This window comes from Mesoplodon densirostris, chromosome 11 (genome assembly GCF_025265405.1).
Source record: "Mesoplodon densirostris isolate mMesDen1 chromosome 11, mMesDen1 primary haplotype, whole genome shotgun sequence".
Lineage (NCBI taxonomy): Eukaryota > Metazoa > Chordata > Mammalia > Artiodactyla > Ziphiidae > Mesoplodon > Mesoplodon densirostris.
In genome coordinates, this window is record NC_082671.1 from 48,865,952 (window position 1) to 48,885,131 (window position 19,180).

The following is a 19,180-nucleotide window of genomic DNA, read 5'->3' on the forward strand; positions in this document are numbered from 1 at the left end:
ATAACATCGAAAACCTTAACTGCATTTGTCTATGTGTTTCAAAAAAGCATTTCATCCTTTTCTGTCTCCCTTTCCTCCTACCATCTAGTCATCAGGTTTGGTCAGTTCTACCACAGAAGTGTCTCAGATCCAGCCATGCCAAAGATACCACACTACCTATATGAAATCACCCAGATTATTTCAAAAGCTTTCTGTCAGTTAGTTGTACTACTTCAGCTTTCTGTTCATTCAACAAGTCATTATTAAGCATCTACTCTCATCTGGTCATTCTGCTAGGCCCTGAGATGACAAAAAATAATAATGCACTGGCCATGCCCGTAAATAAACTGGAATTCCAGTAGCATGAGATAAGTACTATAATAGGGGTTAGTAAAAGGATGCCACAGAATAAAGACCTAACCTGGTCTTGGGAGGCTGAAGAAAAAGTAAACAGAGAAGGTTTCCAGGAGGAAATGAGGCCTAAAGTATGTGCAGAATGTAGAAGAATGTGTTTCAGCAAAGGGACACACACACAAGGGAAAGACAAAGGCTCAGAGCTAGGAAGCTAAGAAAGGAAACACAAAGTAGTTTAATTCTTAAAATCTACAGTCCTTCATATTACTATTAAAGTTAGATATGGATAGTTAGACAGATATAGATATGGATATCTAATACTTTGCCAGAATATGAGTCTAAATTCCTCTTCAGCACAGCAACTTGGGCCCTTCAAAATCTTGCCCTGTCTCTCTTAACACTTCCCTTCCTATACAAACACATGCTCCTTCTTGATATAATTTGCTTTGCCAGCACCATTCCAACTCATATGGTAATATAACACATGCAGGGTTTGACACGAGTACTCACCTGTAAGATGGGCGCCGTGCTAGGATCCCGTGGGTTTTCTGTGAGGAGCCTATGCTGTCAGATGAGTCCTGAGACTCTTCACTTTCTGATAAAGATGATACCTGAAAAACAGAACTGGTTTTACTATGATGAGCAAAGCAGGTAGAAAAAGAATTAAATTTAATTTTTACTTTCAGAAAAAAATGATCTGTCTTCTGCCACCCAAATTCCTTTGTCATTAAATCTAAGGTCTAAAAGAAAGAAATAAAAGGAAAAGAGAAAGTTTATTTCAGGAGCCCAAACTAAAGGAACACACAACACAGCAGGCTCAGAACTAAGAAGAAAATCTATCCCCCAAATAAAGCAATACTACTTCACTAGAGTTGTAAAGATCAGTCTCTATACCGATGCACATTATTCAGAGTTTTTTTTAAAATAATTAATGCTATCTGATTTGGATTTCGGACATGCTAACTTTGAAATGTTATCAGATATCCAACCAATATCTAATTATTAGATAATGAAATTGAGGAGACTGCTGAATAGCCTGTGAGCCAGGGAAGGGGGTCTGGGCGAGACATATATTGGAAGTCACAGCTCTTTAGATAGTCCTTAAAGCCACAAGACTCAGTGAGCTCAATAAGGGGATAAATATAGGACAAAACCCAGGGACACTCTAGCAGTAAGAGGTTGGAAAGAACGGGAGGAACCAGCAAATGAGACCAAGAACAAGCCACCATGAGGAGTAACTAAATGAGCAAGGTGTCCTTGGAAAACTAGCGAAGACAGCGTATTGAGGAGAAAAGAATAATCAACCATGTCAAATTCTGCTAGCAGGTGAAGTAAAACAAGGACTGAGAACAAGAATTAAATTTGGCAAAGTGGAGGTCACTGGCAGGGGCAGGTACAAACACATGCAACTTAAATATCTGTAATAATTAGCTGTATCTCACTTCACAGTTGAATGAGTTAATACATGTAAAAGCACTTAGTGCACGGCACAGCGCAAGCACACAGTAAATGTTAACTCTTATTAATAATAAACCTATTAAAACTAGTTAATACAATAACCATATGCAAGTTTTAAGTTATAATATCTTACAATTGAGGAAACAAGTTATTTTCAATTTTTAAAATGTATTAAATTTCTCAGCATTTTTCTGAAGTTGCATTGTGACACCTGACTTCATCTTCATTAAAAAAAATAAACAAAACAGGCTTCTAGAACGGACATAAATTCTCTACATTACTTACTCTCTACAGAAGGCCTTCCCCTCAACTATTTAGACTTAGATCTTAAATTTCCAGAGAAGCTTGTTTTGCATTCTGTAGTCTCCTTCAAAAACAAGTTCTAGTGTACTTCTACTTTTTTGTATCTTAAATCTTTGTCTTTAGATAGGAAAGAAAGAACGGATCACAATCTGTAATAATTAAGAAATAATCACAGTAACAAATAATAAGGTAATAATTAAGGAAGATCTGTCACTTCTATATTTCCTCATGCACCACAGATATGCCATTTCTAATCTAAATATTAGCTGTTTTCCCTGTCTGTCCCTAAATTTACTCCAAAGCCTCCCACTGAACTCAAGTAAGAAAATAATTTCTGAAACTAAGAGAGTCCTTATAACTGAGATCAAGTATTTCTCTTTAATGACAGCACTATTAAGAGTAAACTCTTCATATAAAAACTCAAAAATCCATGTAGCAGTCACCTTTCATATAGGGAAAAAAACCCAAAACAAGGACAAAAACAAAAGAGCTGCCAGCGCTGCCAGACACTGTACACAGTCAAGGAGGAAAATGAGTTACGGCTTTTCTTCCAGAAGAGCCGCTTCTAAACATGAGAGACCACCAAAGGCGTGCTGAGACTCACAGGAGCCAGAAGAGAAGATGGGGAGAAAGAGTAAGAAGAAAAGGAACCCAAGATGGCCTTTTCCTTCCTACTGTTGGCAGGTGTAAATAGGAAGGTAGACAGATATAAATAAGAACTTTACTATGAGAGAACTTCTTCTATTTGATGACCATAAAGCATAAGGGAGGTACTTTCTTAGTTTGCTAAAACGCTCACATCATCACTCTTTCTGCAGAATTCTCTTTTTCGTGAAGGACACCACTAGGATAAAAAGGTGCTTTCCCTTCAGAAAATCTTTCATTTCCTTAAATTCTAAGCAATAACTTCTTCCCAAAATTGCCTTACATTTTTACCAGGTACTATATACATGAAACTGGAAGTTCTAAAACTTTTCGATTTGCCTCGTTTGTTCTAAAATCTAATTTCTAAGACAACTTTATTATCTTGTTTTACAATATTATAACTATAGCAACTTCAGTGTGTCCAGAGACTCAGGGTTCAAAAGTCCCCTCTCTCAACCACTAAGTCTTTGAATTTCTGTACCGTTTGCACGTGTGGTGGGTGAATTACAGAAGACTGAGCTGTCTGGATGACCCCCTGAACCTGTACTTGCTCTCCAGGAAGAGGTACAATTGTCACTGGCGCAGATCCTCTTAATGACATCTAAGAACAAATAAAAATTCAATTAACATAATATAATTATACCTGTGCACGTAAGAAAGCTGAGTTCTTAATACTGGAAAATACATTTCAGAGCTTATTATATTTAACCACATCTATTAATCACATATTAGGTATCTCCTGTGGGCAGGAGACTGCATTAGGGGGTTGAGAGTACAAACTAAACAAACAGTAAGAGCTATAATATAAGCAGAAAAGTAGACAGCACTGTACTGTGGGAGTAAAGAAAGGGTGCTACTTCAGCTAGGTCTTGAAAGGTATACCATTCCCTGAAGGTGTGCTTGGGGGATAGGGTTGGAAGGTATTTGGGGCAGAGGAACTGACTGTGTAAAAACATGGTGGCTCTTCAGAACATGTCATTCTGAAGCTATTTGGTTAAAAACCAATTAAGAAATCAAGAATCAAAAAGTGAGAGAAATACCAACTTTGGGCAGTATCTTCAAAGAAAAATAAATTATAATTTCATGATTCAATTATTTACTTGAAATATTTTGTTTCTGTGAAAGTAGGTGGGGTTTCATGGAAGAAATACCACAATAAAATGCTAAACCAAGAAAAGCCCACCTGTCATCCTTCAAGACTCAGCTCAGGTTCTACCTATTCCAAGAAGCTTTCCCAGATATTTTCAGATCTCTCACCTTCCTCTAGACTATCCTGGTTCATATCATCCATCTTGGGCTTAAATCACAAAATAAAATCCAAGGCTGCTTCTCAAGTCCTGAAAATCACCTTTTTGACTCTTCTGTGTTTGCATCAGGCCCCCAAAACAATGCCTTATTCCGTTTCATTGAAGATTCTTTACCCTTTCCCAAGACTGGATTAAATTCCAGTCTCATTATCTCCCAAATGCCCAGGTCAGGAAATATGTATATAAAACTTTATCCAAATATCAGAAAGGAAATGTAAAAACCAGTACCTTTTAAAATCACACCTCCCCAAAATAAAATACTTAGGAATAAACCTGACCAAGGAGGTGAAAGACTTATACTCTGAGAACTATAAAACATTAATAAAGGAAACTGAAGATGATTCAAAGAAATGGAAAGATATCCCATGCTCTTGGATTGGAAGAATTAATTTGTTAAAATGGCCATACGACCGAAAGCAGTCTAATTTAATGCGACCCCTATCAAATTACCCATGACATTTTTCACAGAACTAGAACAAATAATCCTAAATTCATATGGAACCATAAAAGACCCAGAATTGCCAAAGCAATCCTGAAGAAAAAGAACAAAGAAGGAGGCATAACCCTCCCAGGCTTCAGACAATACTACAAAGCTATAGTAATCAGGAGTGTGGTATTGGCACAAAGTCAGCCATATGGATCAATGGAACAGAATAGAGAGCCCGGAAATAAACCCACACACCCTATGGTCAATTAATCTTTGACAAAAGGGACTTCCCTGGTGGTCCAGTAGTTAAGACTCCAGGCTACCAATGCAGGAGGCCCGGGTTCGATCCCTGGTCAGGGAACTAGATACCACATACGGCAAGTAAAGATCCTGCATGGGGCAACAAAGATCCCCCGCAACTAAGACCTGGTGCAGGACTTCCCTGGTGGTGCAGTGGTTAAGAATCGTTCTGCCAATGCAGGGGACATGGGTTTGAGCCCTGGTCCGGGAAGATCCCACATGCCGTGGAGCAACTAAGCCCATGCGCCACAACTACTGAAGCCCATGTGCCTACAGCCTGTGCTCTGCAACAAGAGAAGCCACCACAATGAGAAGCCCATGCACCTCAACGAAGAGTAGCCCCTGCTTGCTGCAACTAGAGGAAGCCTGCACGCAGCAACGAAGACCCAACGCAGCCATAAATAAATAAATAAATTTATTAAAAAAAAAAAAAAAGACCTAGCACAGCCAAATAAATAAATAAGTATTAAAAAGAAAAATCTTTGACAAAGGAGGCAAGAATATACAATGGGAAAGACAGTCTCTTCAGCAAGTAGTGCTAGGAAGGCTGGACAGCCACATATAAATCAATGAAGTTAGAACACACCCTCTCACCATACACAAAAATAAACTCAAAATGGCTTAAAGACTTAAACATAACACATGACACGGTAAAACTCCATGAGAACATAGGCAAAACATTCTCTGATATAAACTGTACCAATGTTTTCTTAGGTCAGTCTCCCAAGGCAATAAAAATAAAAACAAAAATAAACAAATGGGACCTAATCAAACTTACAAGCTTTTGCACAACAAAGGAAACCATAAACAAAACGAAAAGACAACCTATGGAATGGGAGAAAATATTTGCAAATGATGTGACTGACAAAGGTTTACTTTCCAAAATATACAAACAGCTCATACAACTGAACAACAAAAAAACAAACAACCTAATCGAAAATGGGCAGAAGACCTAAATACACATTTCTCCAAAGAAGAAACACAGATGGCCAATAGGCACATGAAAAGATGCTCAACATCAGTAAGTATTAGAGACATGCAAATCAAAATTACAATGAAGGGGAATTCCCTGGCTGCCCAGTGGTTAGGACTCTGTGCTTCCACTGCAGGGGACATGGGTTTGATCCCTGGTTGGGGAACTAAGATCCCACATGCCACATGGTGAGGCCAAAAAAACCTACAATGCGGTAGCAGCTCACACCAGTCAGAATGGCCATCATTTAAAAGTCTACAAACAACAAATGCTGGAGAGGGTGTGGAGCAAAGGGAACCCTCCTGCACTGTTGGTGGGAATGTAAGTTGGTGCAGCCACCGTGGAGAACATGGAGGTTCCTCAAAACTAAAAAATAGAATTAGCATATGGTTCTGCAATCCCACTCCTGGGCATATATCCAGACAAAACTTTAATTTAAGAAGACACATGCACCCCTATGTTCATAGCAGCACTATTCACAATAGCCAAGACATGGAAAGAACCTAAATGTCCATTGACAGATGAATGGGTAAAGAGATGTGGTACATATAGACAATGGAATACTACTCAGCCATAAAAAAGAACAAAATAATGCCATTTGCAGCAACATGGATGCAAATGGATTATCATACTAAGTGAAGTAAATCAGAAAGAGAAAGACAAATACCATATGATGTCGCTTATATGTGGAAATATGACACAAATGAATCTATGAAACAGAAACAGAATCGCAAACAGAGAACAGACTGGTGGCTGCCAAGGGGAGGGATTGGGGGAGGGATGGAATGGGAGGTTGTGGTTAGCAGATATAAGCTTTTCTATATAGAATGGATAAACAACAAGGTATACGGTACAGCACAGACAGCTATATTCAATATCCTATGCCAAACCATAATGGAAAAGAATATATAAAAGAAAGAATGTATATATATGTATAACTGAATCACTTGGCTGTACAGCAGTAATTAACACAACACTGTAAATCAACTATACTTCAATTTAAAAAAACAAAACAAAACAAATAACAAACCGACCTTTATCCAGGTACTGAAAACTGCAGACTTTCAGCACAAACAACTCCATTCAACCTCCCTCACACACACTAAGAGACATGACCAAACTCTACCACAGCTTCTATCAGTTCAAGGCTGAGTCCCTAGGATGACCCAGCCTCCTTAAAATGCCTCCTAGAGAAAGCTCAGTGCTGCCAAAATAATTAACTGTTTGTTCTAGCCAAAACCTGACTATAGGCTTTTTTTTTTTTTTTTTTTTGCGGTACGCGGGCCTCTCACCGTTGTGGCCTCTCCCGCTGCGGAGCACAGGCTCCGGACGCGCAGGCTCAGCGGCCATGGCTCACGGGCCCAGCCGCTCCGCGGCATGTGGAATCCTCCTGGACCGGGGCACGAACCCATGTCCCCTGCATCAGCAGGCGGACTCTCAACCACTGCGCCACCAGGGAAGCCCCTGACTATAGGCTTTTGACCTCACTTTTCTTAGAGCACTTACTTTGGAAAACTTGCAGTTGTCAATCTCTGACCCTTGAGATAAACAAATCTTGTACAACCCAGAAATGTCTTTCTCAAGGACCTGGGAGTCATCCCTTTGCAATGTAATCATCAAGAAGGATAGGGCCTTTGTCTACCAGTCTCTGTTGGAGGATGCGAGCCTAAATTTGATAAGCACCAATTAGCAAGTGGACACAAATGGCTGAATCACAGTGACCAACCTCTCCACCTAACATCTTCAGTACTTTTCCTTTAGCACACTCCAGCATTTTAAAAGGGACCCACCTTTTGTTTCAGCAGAGTTGAGCTCAATTTATGCTGGAGTCTCTCTTCCCTACTGCACTAGTCTGAATGAAATCTATCTTGCTGCCTTTAACAGGTGTCTGGCTCTGTTCCTCACTGACAGTCTCCCAATATGGGGATACAGAAATTAATGAGTAAAAATAAACAGAATTCATGAATCTGAAGAGTCCAGCTCTAGAGTCATCATTACACTCAGAGGTCCCCTTACTTTTCAGACCCTAACTAAAGCCAGTCATTCAAATAATGAGGAGAACTTGTGAGGGGGTTAATTTACATTTCTAAAAGGATAAAAGCAATCATTCCTCCAGAGTTTCTGGCAATCCTTGTGATTTTGTGCAGACTGAGGATCTGGCAGGCAGAAAAGGAAAAACAGCACCAGATTTTGTTTTAGCTAGTAGTCATCACTTCCCCTTATTATCACTGTTCTAACCTCACAAAATGCTCATCACTCAGGGTCCCAAAGCCTGGTGTCTTCCCACTGCCACTCTCAAATGTGATCATCTAAATCCTGAGATCTTTCTCAAAGAAGGAAAAGAGGGACCTGCTGTTCCCCACCCCCCAATTTTAATCTGTAGTTGAAACACAGATGATTGCCTCCACCTGTTACTTTTCAGTGCTGTCTGAGCCTTCTGCAATGATAGAAATGTTCTAAATATGCACTATCCAATATAGTAGTCAGTATCAAGCATTTGAAATGTGGCTAGTATGACTGAAAGACTGATTTTTAATTTTGTTTAAGTAATTCAAATTAAAATTGAAATATCCACTTGTGGCTGCCATACTGAACAGTGCAGTTCGAGATCTTAGAGCTATAGAACATGCTAGTACACTATGGCACCAACCTCAGAACCCCTCTTAGGAGATGTTAGAAGAAGTAGAAAAGGATTTTTTTTGGAGCTCCTCTGATTAAATTGGGAGCTGTAGGACTAAGGCCCCCTGATTGCCTCTCACTCCACAGGGTAGCTGAGCTCACTCTTATTCAAGTGACTGGGCAAAAATTATCATTCTCCTTAGCTCCCTAATTAGGGGATCCCTGGACCATAAACACTTGGGTGAGGGAGGGTGGGGAGTTAGTAGAGTGGCATGTTAAACTGTTAAACTCTATTTAACAGAGTTTGAATCCAAAGTCTTCTAACTCCAGAAAGGCATACAGATTTTGGAGTCAGACAGGCTTGGGCTGATTTTTAGCTTAAGGCAATCATTTGCTGCTCTGTGATGCTAAACAAATTACTTAACTTCCCAGGACCTCAGTTTCCTCCTTTGTAAATAGAACTAATAATATCTTTTTCAGAGTTACAGCGAAGATTAAATAATAAGTTAAAAACAAAAGGGGTGTTAAAAAAATTGTGTACACACCCACAATAAATAACAATTTAGAAAATTTAAACACTGAATGGTCATTTGATAATATTAAAGAATAATTTTTTTAGGTGTGATAATAGTATTGTAGTTATGTTCTTTAAAGGAGTTCTTATATTTTAGAGATACATACTGAAATATTGAAGGCTGAAATGATATCTAGAATTTGCTTCAATATAATCCAGTTAGTGGTGGGTTAGGGGGGACAAGGAGCCGTGCTGAAACAGGGTGATGGGAACCATGATGCCTTAACCTAATAATCTCTTCTTCTGAATATGTTTGAAATTTTCTGTATTAAGTATTTTGAAAAGTACAATACTGAACACAGTAATGGCTGGTCCTGTGTCGCTCCAGAGCCCAGTGCTCTTTCCAAGACATCTTATCCCTCCTGGTACCACTGACTTTTAAAACCTCTCACAGTCGGTATGTTCTCAATTTGCTTCCCACACAACAAGTTTATTTGTTTTGCCTTTTCATTTCAAGGAAAAAGGGAGAACAGACTGTTTTGACATTTGGAATAATGATTTTTTACTTACTTCAGTATCAACTATGGCAAACCCTTAAGCCCAGGGTATCCTGCACAGTTATTAATGGACTGGAGCTGTTATTTCAAAATACAAATGAAAAATAAAATGAACCAGAGCTGTACATCTTTTAGTTTATTATTTAATGTAAAGATAATTTAACTGTAATTTTGTGGTTTTAATTTTTTTGCCCCATAGTTAAGCCTATGCTGTACTTGCCCCAAAATGTCACTACTTCCTAGGTCTCAAAAGATTCAAATGATCCTTGGACAGAGAGGATTTATACATGGTAAACTGACCAAAGTAAAGAATTCATACTCAACAGCATGCTTTCAGGAAAATGTATCTCCTATACTATTATTTACTTCTTATTTTTCTTTAAAGTATATATCTGCTTTTATAAACTCAAATGTACTTAAAAAGAAAACCTTATTTCACTATGATAAATAGAAACTAGTATCACTTGCTGTAAGTATATGGTAACTATAAAAATAAATATAATGAAAACAATGTCGTTACTAAATATCATATTTTAAACTTAAAAACAGGGTAAAATTTTAGATGCTTCATATTTCTTGACACTTCTCTGTCCTCTGCTTCTTATATTCTAAAGACTCTATAGATTCTAAATCACCAAGCCAAAATCTGAAGTACAGTGAGAACAAATAAAAGAGTAAACAAAATCACCTATCAAGGTAGATTTGAACTGCTCTCAAAGGAGAGGGGGGAATAAGAGGCCAGGTTTTTCTCTAGGTAAAGATAGGGGACCTCCTATTAAGCTGGGACTTTCAAAGGGCCACATCATCAGGGTAAGGTAACAGATGGAAAGTTGCCTAGGTATGGAGGAGGGAAGGGCTGAAGAAGATGTTAACTACTAGCTCTTCAGCAGACTCAGAGCCCAATTAACATCACCTAGGTGGTACAAAAAGACAAAAAGAGCCTCAAACCCTGAAGGTGGTTCCCCAGGCACCTGGCAATAGTAAATTCTTTCTGGAGAAAGGCACACTCATCCTTGGCCACAAAAAATTCCCACAGTTTGTCAAGATTAATGGACAGTAAAGAATAAAAAATAACCACAAGGCACCAGGAGCAAGATGCAAAAACAGTAGACAGCACAATCAGACCCAAGTGATTTTTAGATATTGACATTACCAGACATTATAAAGCAAATATGCTTACTATGTTTAAAGAAATGGTAGACTGTTTCAAGACAAGCTTGAAAATGTCTTCAGTAAATAGAAAACTACAGTCGATTTGAAAAAGTACCAGATTTTCTAAAAATAAAGATATAATACTTGAAATTATAAAAATCATTTTTCAGGGCTTCCCTGGTGGCGCAGTGGTTAAGAATCCGCCTGCCAATGCAGGGGACACGGGTTCGAGCCCTGGTCCGGGAAGATCCCACATGCCGCGGAGCAACTAAGACCGTGCACCCCAACTACTGAGCCTGTACTCTAGAGCCCGTGAGCCACAACTACCAAAGCCCATGTGCCTAGAGCCCATGCTCCGCAACAAGAGAAGCCACTGCAATGAGAAGCCCGTGCACCACAACAAAGAGCAGCCCCCGCTCGCCGCGACTAGAGAAAGCCCATGTGCAGCAACGAAGACCCAACACAGCCCCCCCGCCAAAAAGTCATTGTTCAGATATACCAAACAAAGCCAAAGGGAAACTTAGTGAGCTGGATGACAGGTAAGAAGAAATTATCTGAACTGCAATACAGAGAGACAAACAGATGGAAAAATATTATGAGAGGTTAAGAAATACAGAGAATAGAGTGAGAAGAATAAAGAGTAGGATAGAGGCAAAATGTGAAGAGATAATGCCTGAAAGTGTTATAAAACTCATGACAGACACCAATCCATACATTCAAGAATCCTAGTAACTCCCATGTGGAATAAATAAAAAGAATTCTACACCTTGGGACTTCCCTGGTGGCGCAGTGGTTGAGAGTCCACCTGCCGATGCAGGGGACGCGGGTTCGTGCCCCGGTCCGGGAAGATCCCACATGCCGCGGAGTGGCTGGGCCCGTGCGCCATGGCCGCTGAGCCTGCGCATCCAGAGCCTGTGCTCCGCAACGGGAGAGGCCACAACAGTGAGAGGCCCGCGTACCGCAAAAAAAAAAAAAAAAAAAAAAAAAAAAAAAGCAACAGTCCTGTTTTAAGCTTACTTCTCAAAAGCAACGATGGAAGACAGAAGCCAGCAGAATATTTTGAACATGCTAAAAAATAACTTAGCATTCTATGCCCAGTGAAAATACCTATTAAAAATGAAAATGAAATAGGTATTTTCAATAAATAAAAATAGAGCAGCAGATCTACATCAAAGTAAATTCCAAAGTAGTGGTTCCCAACCAGGAATGATTTTTGCCCCCCAGGGACATCTGGCAACACCTGGGGGCATTTTGGGTTGTCACCATGGGGTGGGGTGGTTGGTACTGACATCTAGTGGGCAGAGGCCAGGGGTGCTGCTAAATATCCAACAATGCACACAGTCCACCACAACAAAGAATTATCCAGCCCAAAATGCCTGTAGTGCTGAGGTTTTTCTAAAGCAAGTACTTAAAAGTAAAAGAAAAGTAATCTCAAATGGAAGCTGAGGGGCTTCCCTGGTGGCGCATTGGTTGGGAGTCCGCCTGCCGATGCAGGGGACACGGGTTCATGCCCCGGTCCGGGAGGATCCCGCATGCCGCGGAGCGGCTGGGCCCATGAGCCATGGCCGCTGAGCCTGCGCGTCCGGAGCCTGTGCTCTGCAACGGGAGAGGCCACAACAGTGAGAGGCCCACGTACCGCAAAAAAAAAAAAAAAAAAAATGGAAGCTGAGACATGTAAGAAGGAGTGGGGAGCAAAGAAATGATAAGTATGTGGGAAAAAAACAAATAATGATGAATACATAAAAGAATTATGATGTTTTATGGGATTAAAAGAGAAAAAGATAAAATTAAATCCTAACAACAGTGACAAGTTAGAGGATAAATGGGAAATAAATGTTTTAAAGTTACTGGAATGTCTGAGAGGAAAAGTATTGATTAACTTTGGAGTTTACTAAGTAGGCATGCTATAAATTAGAATAATCACTAAAAGTAGTAGCTGAGTTTATGTACAGTCCAAATTGATACAAGTGATGGCAGGACGGAATGAGAGGAAATAACTCAAAAGAAGACAAGAAAGGAGAGAAAAAGAAACATGGAACATGTGGATCAAAAAGTAAAAAATAAGATGGTAGGTCTAAATTTATATGTATGAGTAATTATGTCAACTGTACATGGATCAAAGAGCTCTGTTAAAAGTCTAGACGACTACAATGGAATACTATTCAGCCATAAAAAAGAATAAAATCTTGCCATCTGTGACAACATGGATGATCTTGAGGGCATTATGCTAAGTGAAATAAGTCAGACACAGAAAGACAAACACCACATGATCTCATTTATATGTGGTATGAACAACAACAACCTCACAGAGAGACTGGTGTCTGCCAAAGGCAGGGGGTGAGCAAAAAGCACAAACTTCCACTTATAAAAACAATGACTGTACTGCCTATTTGAAACTTGCTCAGAGTTCCTTTTAAAAGACCTCATCAGAAGGAGAAAAGTTTTTCTAACTATGTATGGTGAGGAATGTTAACTGGACTTACTGTGGTGATCATTTCCCAATGTACACAAATATTAAATCATTATATTGTACACCTGAAATTAATACAATGTTATATGTTAATTATACCTGAAACAAACACAACAAAACAAAAACCACAATGAGATACTGCAACACATTCATCAGAATGGTTACAACTTAAAGAAACTCACAATACCAATTTTGGGTACTTAAATGTATCAACAGTGCTCTCATATACTTCTGGTGGTGTTGTAAATTGGTGTAAGTTTATAAAATTGTTGGCAGTATCTATTATAACTGAACATTTGCATATCCTATGACCAATTCATGGGCAGCACAGACATGTACAAGTGTGTGCACTAAGCACAATTCACAATATCTAAAAACTGAGGGGAAAAAAGTCTAGGAAACTAGATCTTTTTTCTTTTTTAAAAAAAATCTAGTTATATACTGTTAACAAGAGATACACCTAAAACATAACCTAAGGACACAGAAAGTTTGAAAGTAAAAGCACAGGAAAAAAAGATGGCATTAAGATACTAAGTTAAAGCCAAATTAGTATCAAATTAGACTCTAAAGTAAAAAGCATTTCTAGAAATAAAGACACAAAAGGGACAATTCTCCAGGAATATACAATTTTAAAATCTAGGGACTTCCCTGGTGGTGCAGTGGTTAAGAATCCTCCTGCCAATGCAGGGGACACGGGTTCGAGCCCTGGTCCAGGAAGATCCCACAGGCTGTGGAGCAACTAAGCCCGTGCGCTGCAACTACTGAAGCCCATGAGCCTCGAGCCTGTGCTCCACAACAAGAAAAGGCACCGTAATGAGAAGCCCATGCACCACAACGAAGAGTAGCCCCTGCTCGCCACAACTAGAGAAAGCCCGTACGCAGCAACAAAGACCCAACACAGCCAAAAAACAAACAAACAAACCCAAACCCAGTAGAACTCTTTAAAAATAAATACATAAAATAAAATCTGCATTTAAAAACATAGCCTCATAGCACACTTTCAATCACACAGCATAAACTGAAGGACCACTAGGTGAAATCAGTCCACAATTATAATGGAAGATTAATGCAATGCTCTCAAATTAGTCATAGAACAGACAAAAAGTGATAAAGATGCAGAAGATTTAACAACATGACCAACAAAGCTGAACTAATAAATACACAGAACTCTGCATCTAAATGCAGAATATACCTTCTTTTCAAGAGCACACTAAACATTTTTAAAAATTTATCATAGATTCTATGATAGCAAAGTTATATTGCAAATTAGTTTCTAATTTATTAATTTTGTGACCAAAACCACACACATTCTATTATTTCATGGGAAGAGATATCAAGAAACCACAAAATTGCTTCTCAAGAAAAAAACAGGGAATTCCCTGGCAGTCCAGTGATTAGGACTCGGTGTTTTCACTGCCGGGGCCTGGGTTCAATCCCCGGTGGGGGAACTAAGATCCTTCAAGCTGTATGGCGCAGCCAAAAAGAAAAAAAGTACTCAAAATTATATCATTACTTAGAAAAATGCACTTAGTATGAAAATTCTGAGATACAAACTCAGTTTTTTTTTTTTTTTTTTGGCTGCACTGCATGGCATGTGGGATCTTAGTTCCCCGACCAGGGATTGAACCCATGCCCCCTGCAGTGGAAGCGCAGAGTCCTAACCACTGGACTGCCAGGGAATTCCCTGAAACTCAGTATTTTTTTTTTTAACGAATTCACCAAAGTTGGAGTCTTATTACCCTTAATGATAGAAACTTGCTGGTCATGTTTCCTCCAAATAGTTGTATGTGATATAATGTACCAAAGTTTCTTCTAAGGTTGAATTGTTCTTCTTAGTCCTTTTACCACAAAAACCTCCTTCATCAACAGAGAATGCTACTGTGTGTACTCATATTTGCTTTGAAAAAGCTCATGTATACTCAAGACCTCTTGGGTTTCCAACATTCAGACATTTTCAGTCACCTCACTAAGTCTATCAACACATTACAATACTATTTTGCCACTACGTACTATACTTCAGTCGTAGATGAGAACATTCACTCTATTCTGAGGAACATTCATCTCTTACCACAGACTGTTAAATGAGACCTCTCATGTTAAATCCCTCCATATACACTGATTAAAATTATGAACCTGGGCCTCCCTGGTGGCGCAAGTGGTTGAGAGTCCGCCTGCCGATGCAGGGGATACGGGTTCGTGCCCCGGTCTGGGAGGATCCCATATGCCGCGGAGCGGCTGGGCCCGTGAGCCATGGCCGCTGAGCCTGCGCGTCCGGAGCCTGTGCGTCCGGAGCCTGTGCTCCGCAACGGGGGAGGCCACAACAGTGAGAGGCCCGCATACCGCAAAAACAAAAAAACAAACAAACAAACAAAATTATGAACCTTTTGGTCTATTAGTTCAGTCATTACTTTCCGTAATTTGGGGCTCTAATCTAATAGTTCCATAGGCCAAGTCCAGAGTATTATTAACAATACAGACACAGTTACTATAATAACTGTGATGTATCTAATGTCTACTATAGGTAAAATTTTATTATAGCATGATATTTGTAAATTATATCTGCTCTCACATCCCACTGAAGAAATTAGCTATTCCTTATAAATACATTTTCTCATACTTTCTCAAGCTAAGAGTCATTCCATTAAAACAAAATATCTCATTTCACACTGCAAAATAAATGGATAGATGAAGAAAAAATCTAAGCTGTTCATAACTCTTAATCTGCTTTCAAAATGAAAGAATGCAAGTGAACCACTTTCTTACACCATATACAAAACTAAAAAAACAGATTAGACCTAAGTGCAAGATCTGAAACCGTAAAACTCCTAGAGGAAAAGAGACAGTAAACTCTGACATTGGTCTTAGTAATATTTTTTTGGATCTGTCTCCTCAGGCACGGGCAACAAAAGCAAAAATAAATAAATGGTACTTCATCAAACTTAAATACTTTTGCACAGCGAAAGACAATATCATCAAAACAAAAAGGCCGGACTTCCCTGGTGCACAGTGGTTAAGAATCCACCTGCCAATGCAGGGGACACGGGTTCAAGCCCTGGTCCGGGAAGATCCCACATGCCGTGGAGCAACTAAGCCCATGCGCCACAACTACTGAACCTGAGCTCTAAAGCCTGTGAGCCACAACTACTGAGCCTGTGTGCCACAACTACTGAAGCCCATGTGCCTAGAGCCTGTGCTCCACAACAAGAGAAGCCACTGCAATGAGAAGCCCACACACCACAATGAAGAGTAAGTAGCCCCCACTATCCACAACTAGAGAAATCCTGCGTGCAGCAATGAAGACCCAGTGCAGCCAAAAATAAATAAACTAAAAAAAAAGGCAACCTACTAAATGGGAGAAGATATTTGCAAATGATATATCCAATAAGGAGTTAATATCCAAAATATAGTAAGAACTCATACAACTCAATACCAAAAAACCCCCAAACAATCCAAATTTTAAAATAGGCAGAAGACCAGAATAGACATTTTCCCCAAAAAGACATACAGGATTGCCAAGAGACACATGCAAAGATGCTCAATATCACTAATCATTAGGGAAATGCAAACCAAAACCACAATGAGATATCACCTCACATCTATCAGAATGGCTATCATCAAAAAGACAACAAATAACAAGTGTTGGCAAGGATGTAAGGAAAGGGGGAACCCTCATGCACTGTTGTTGAGAATGTAAATAGGTACAAACACAATGGAAAGCAGTATGGAGGTTCCTCAAAAAATTAAAAATAGGACTACCATACGGCCCAGCAATTCCACTTCTGGGTATTTACCCAAAGAGAACAAAAACACTAGTTCAAAAAGAAATATGCACCCCTATGTTGATGGCAGCATTATTTACAACAGCCAAGACATATATGGAAGCAACCTAAGTGTCCTTTGATAGATGAATGGATAAAGAAGATGAGGTACGTACGTGTACACACACCACACGCATGCACGCACTGGAATATTAGCCATAAAAAAGAATGAAATCTTGCCATTTGCAACAACATGGATGGATCTAGAGGGTATTATGCTAAGTGAAGTGAGACAGAGAAAAACAAATACTATATGATTTTACTTACATGTGGAATCTATAAAAACAAATAAAATGAACAAACAAAAGATACAGACTCAGATAGAGGAGAACAAACAGGTTTGCCACAGGGTGGGGAATGAAAGGTTGGGCAAAATAGATGAAGGGGATCAAGACGTACAAACTTCCAGTTATAAAATCACATGATCACACCAATTGATACAGAAAAAGCCATCTGATAATCTAACATCATTTCATGGGAAAAATAAAAAAACAAAAAACCTCTCAGAAAACTAGGAATAGAAGGGAACTTCCTCAAACTCACAAAGAGCATCTATAAAAGACTTACAGCTAATGTCAGGTTTAATGATGAAAGAATGAATGCTTTCCCTTTGAAACTGGGAACAATGAAAGGATGTCCATTTTCACCACTCTATTCAAAATAATTCTGGAAGTTCTAGCCAGTGCAATAAGGCAAGAAAAAGAAAGCGCATACAGATTGGAAAAGAAATAAAACCAACTCTATTTGCAGATGACATGACTATACGTTAAAAATCCTAAGGAATATTAAAAACAAACAAAAAGCCCCAAATCATCCCTCCTAGAACTAATAAGTGAGTTCAGCAATGTTGCAAGGTACAAGATCAATAAACAAAAATCAACTGCATTTCTATGTCCTTACAACAAACAAGTGAAATCAAAATTAACACAATATCATCTACAATAGCTCCAAAGAAAATATGCAATATTATTTACAACTGCTCCAAAGAAAATGAAATACTTAGGTATAAGTCTAACGAAACACGTATGGGATCTGTATGTTGAAAATGACAATATGCTACGGAAAGAAATCAAAGGAGATTGAGTTAACTGGAGAGATTTACTATATTCGAGGACTGGAAGAGTCAACAAGATGTCATTTCTCCCCAAACTGATCTACAGGTTTGCAGACATAGATAAGCTTATTCCAAAATTTATATGGAAAGGAAAAAGACCTAAAATAGCCAAAACAATTTTGAAAAAGAAGAATAAAATGTGAGGAATCATCTTCCTGATGTTAGGGCTTACTATTACATGGTAAGACAGTGTGGCACTGACAGAGGGACAGACATATAGATCAGTGGAACATAACAGAGAACTCAGAAATAGACAAATATGCCCAAATGATTCCAACAAAGGTGCAAAAGCAATTCCGTGGAGGAGAGATACTCTTTTCAACAAATGGTGCTGTAGCAATTGTACATACATAACAAAACCCCTCAAATCTATACAAAAATTACCTTAAAATGAATTGTGGACTTAAATGTAAAACATAAAACTTTAAAACTTTTAGGAAGAAACAGGGAAAAAAATCTTTGAGATTTAGTTCTAGGCAAAGAGCTCTTAGATAACATCAGCACAATCCATAAAAGGAAAAATTTATAAATTGGACCTAATCAAAATTTAAAACCTTTAGCTCTGTGAAAGACCCTATTAAGCAAATGAAAAAGAAAAATTATCCTTCTATTCCCCATATGATTCATACTGGAAACATCGAAATAAATTCACCTAGATTTCTAACTCTCTATAGAAGAACCTTTCTTTTCTAAAAAGTAAAATCAATATGACCAAGCACATCCAAAACATTAGACAGATAATCACCAGGTAAGAAAGGATTACCAAAAACACTGGCTCCCGTGCGCACGTGCACACACACATTCTTAGCTTATCCCTGGATGAACCCTTGGGCTAAATTCTCATGTCAAAAATATGAATGGAATGAAAATCAATCTGTTTTAAAAGTGTTCTGGAGCCAAGCCTATTTGTTAATTTCTTAAATTATCCTCATTTATCATCATCTACTGCCTGGAGGCAACAAAGGACTGTGGTGATTATAAAGTCTGCAGTTGTAGTGGACACCATGATGCAACAGCCAGATCCCCTTTTCTCTGATAAAAGACTTATTCCCCAGCTGCTGGAAGACAGCTGCTGACAGTGCTCAGTTGTCAGCCCTCTTTGGAATTGCCCTGGCTGATGAGAGTTACTCTGCCTGAGGTCACACGTACCCCTTCCCAGGTCAGTCAAGATCCAGTGCCTGGTGCATGCA

The 19,180-nt window shown here is 39.0% G+C and overlaps 1 protein-coding gene across 6 annotated transcripts in view; it reads right to left on the reverse strand.

Moving 5' to 3' along the window:
• The window catches only part of ATF1 (activating transcription factor 1), a 55,083-nt gene that overhangs the window by 18,758 nt on the left and 17,145 nt on the right, over positions 1-19,180 (reverse strand). For 3 of the 6 annotated variants that reach the window (XM_060111740.1, XM_060111738.1, XM_060111741.1), the window contains exon 3: positions 844-944. In XM_060111740.1, coding sequence (XP_059967723.1) covers positions 844-944 — 101 coding nt within the window. Of the gene's footprint in view, positions 1-843; positions 945-3,220; positions 3,341-9,449; positions 9,515-19,180 lie in introns of all 6 variants that reach the window. The other 3 variants (XM_060111739.1, XM_060111736.1, XM_060111737.1) reach the window with 2 other exon arrangements.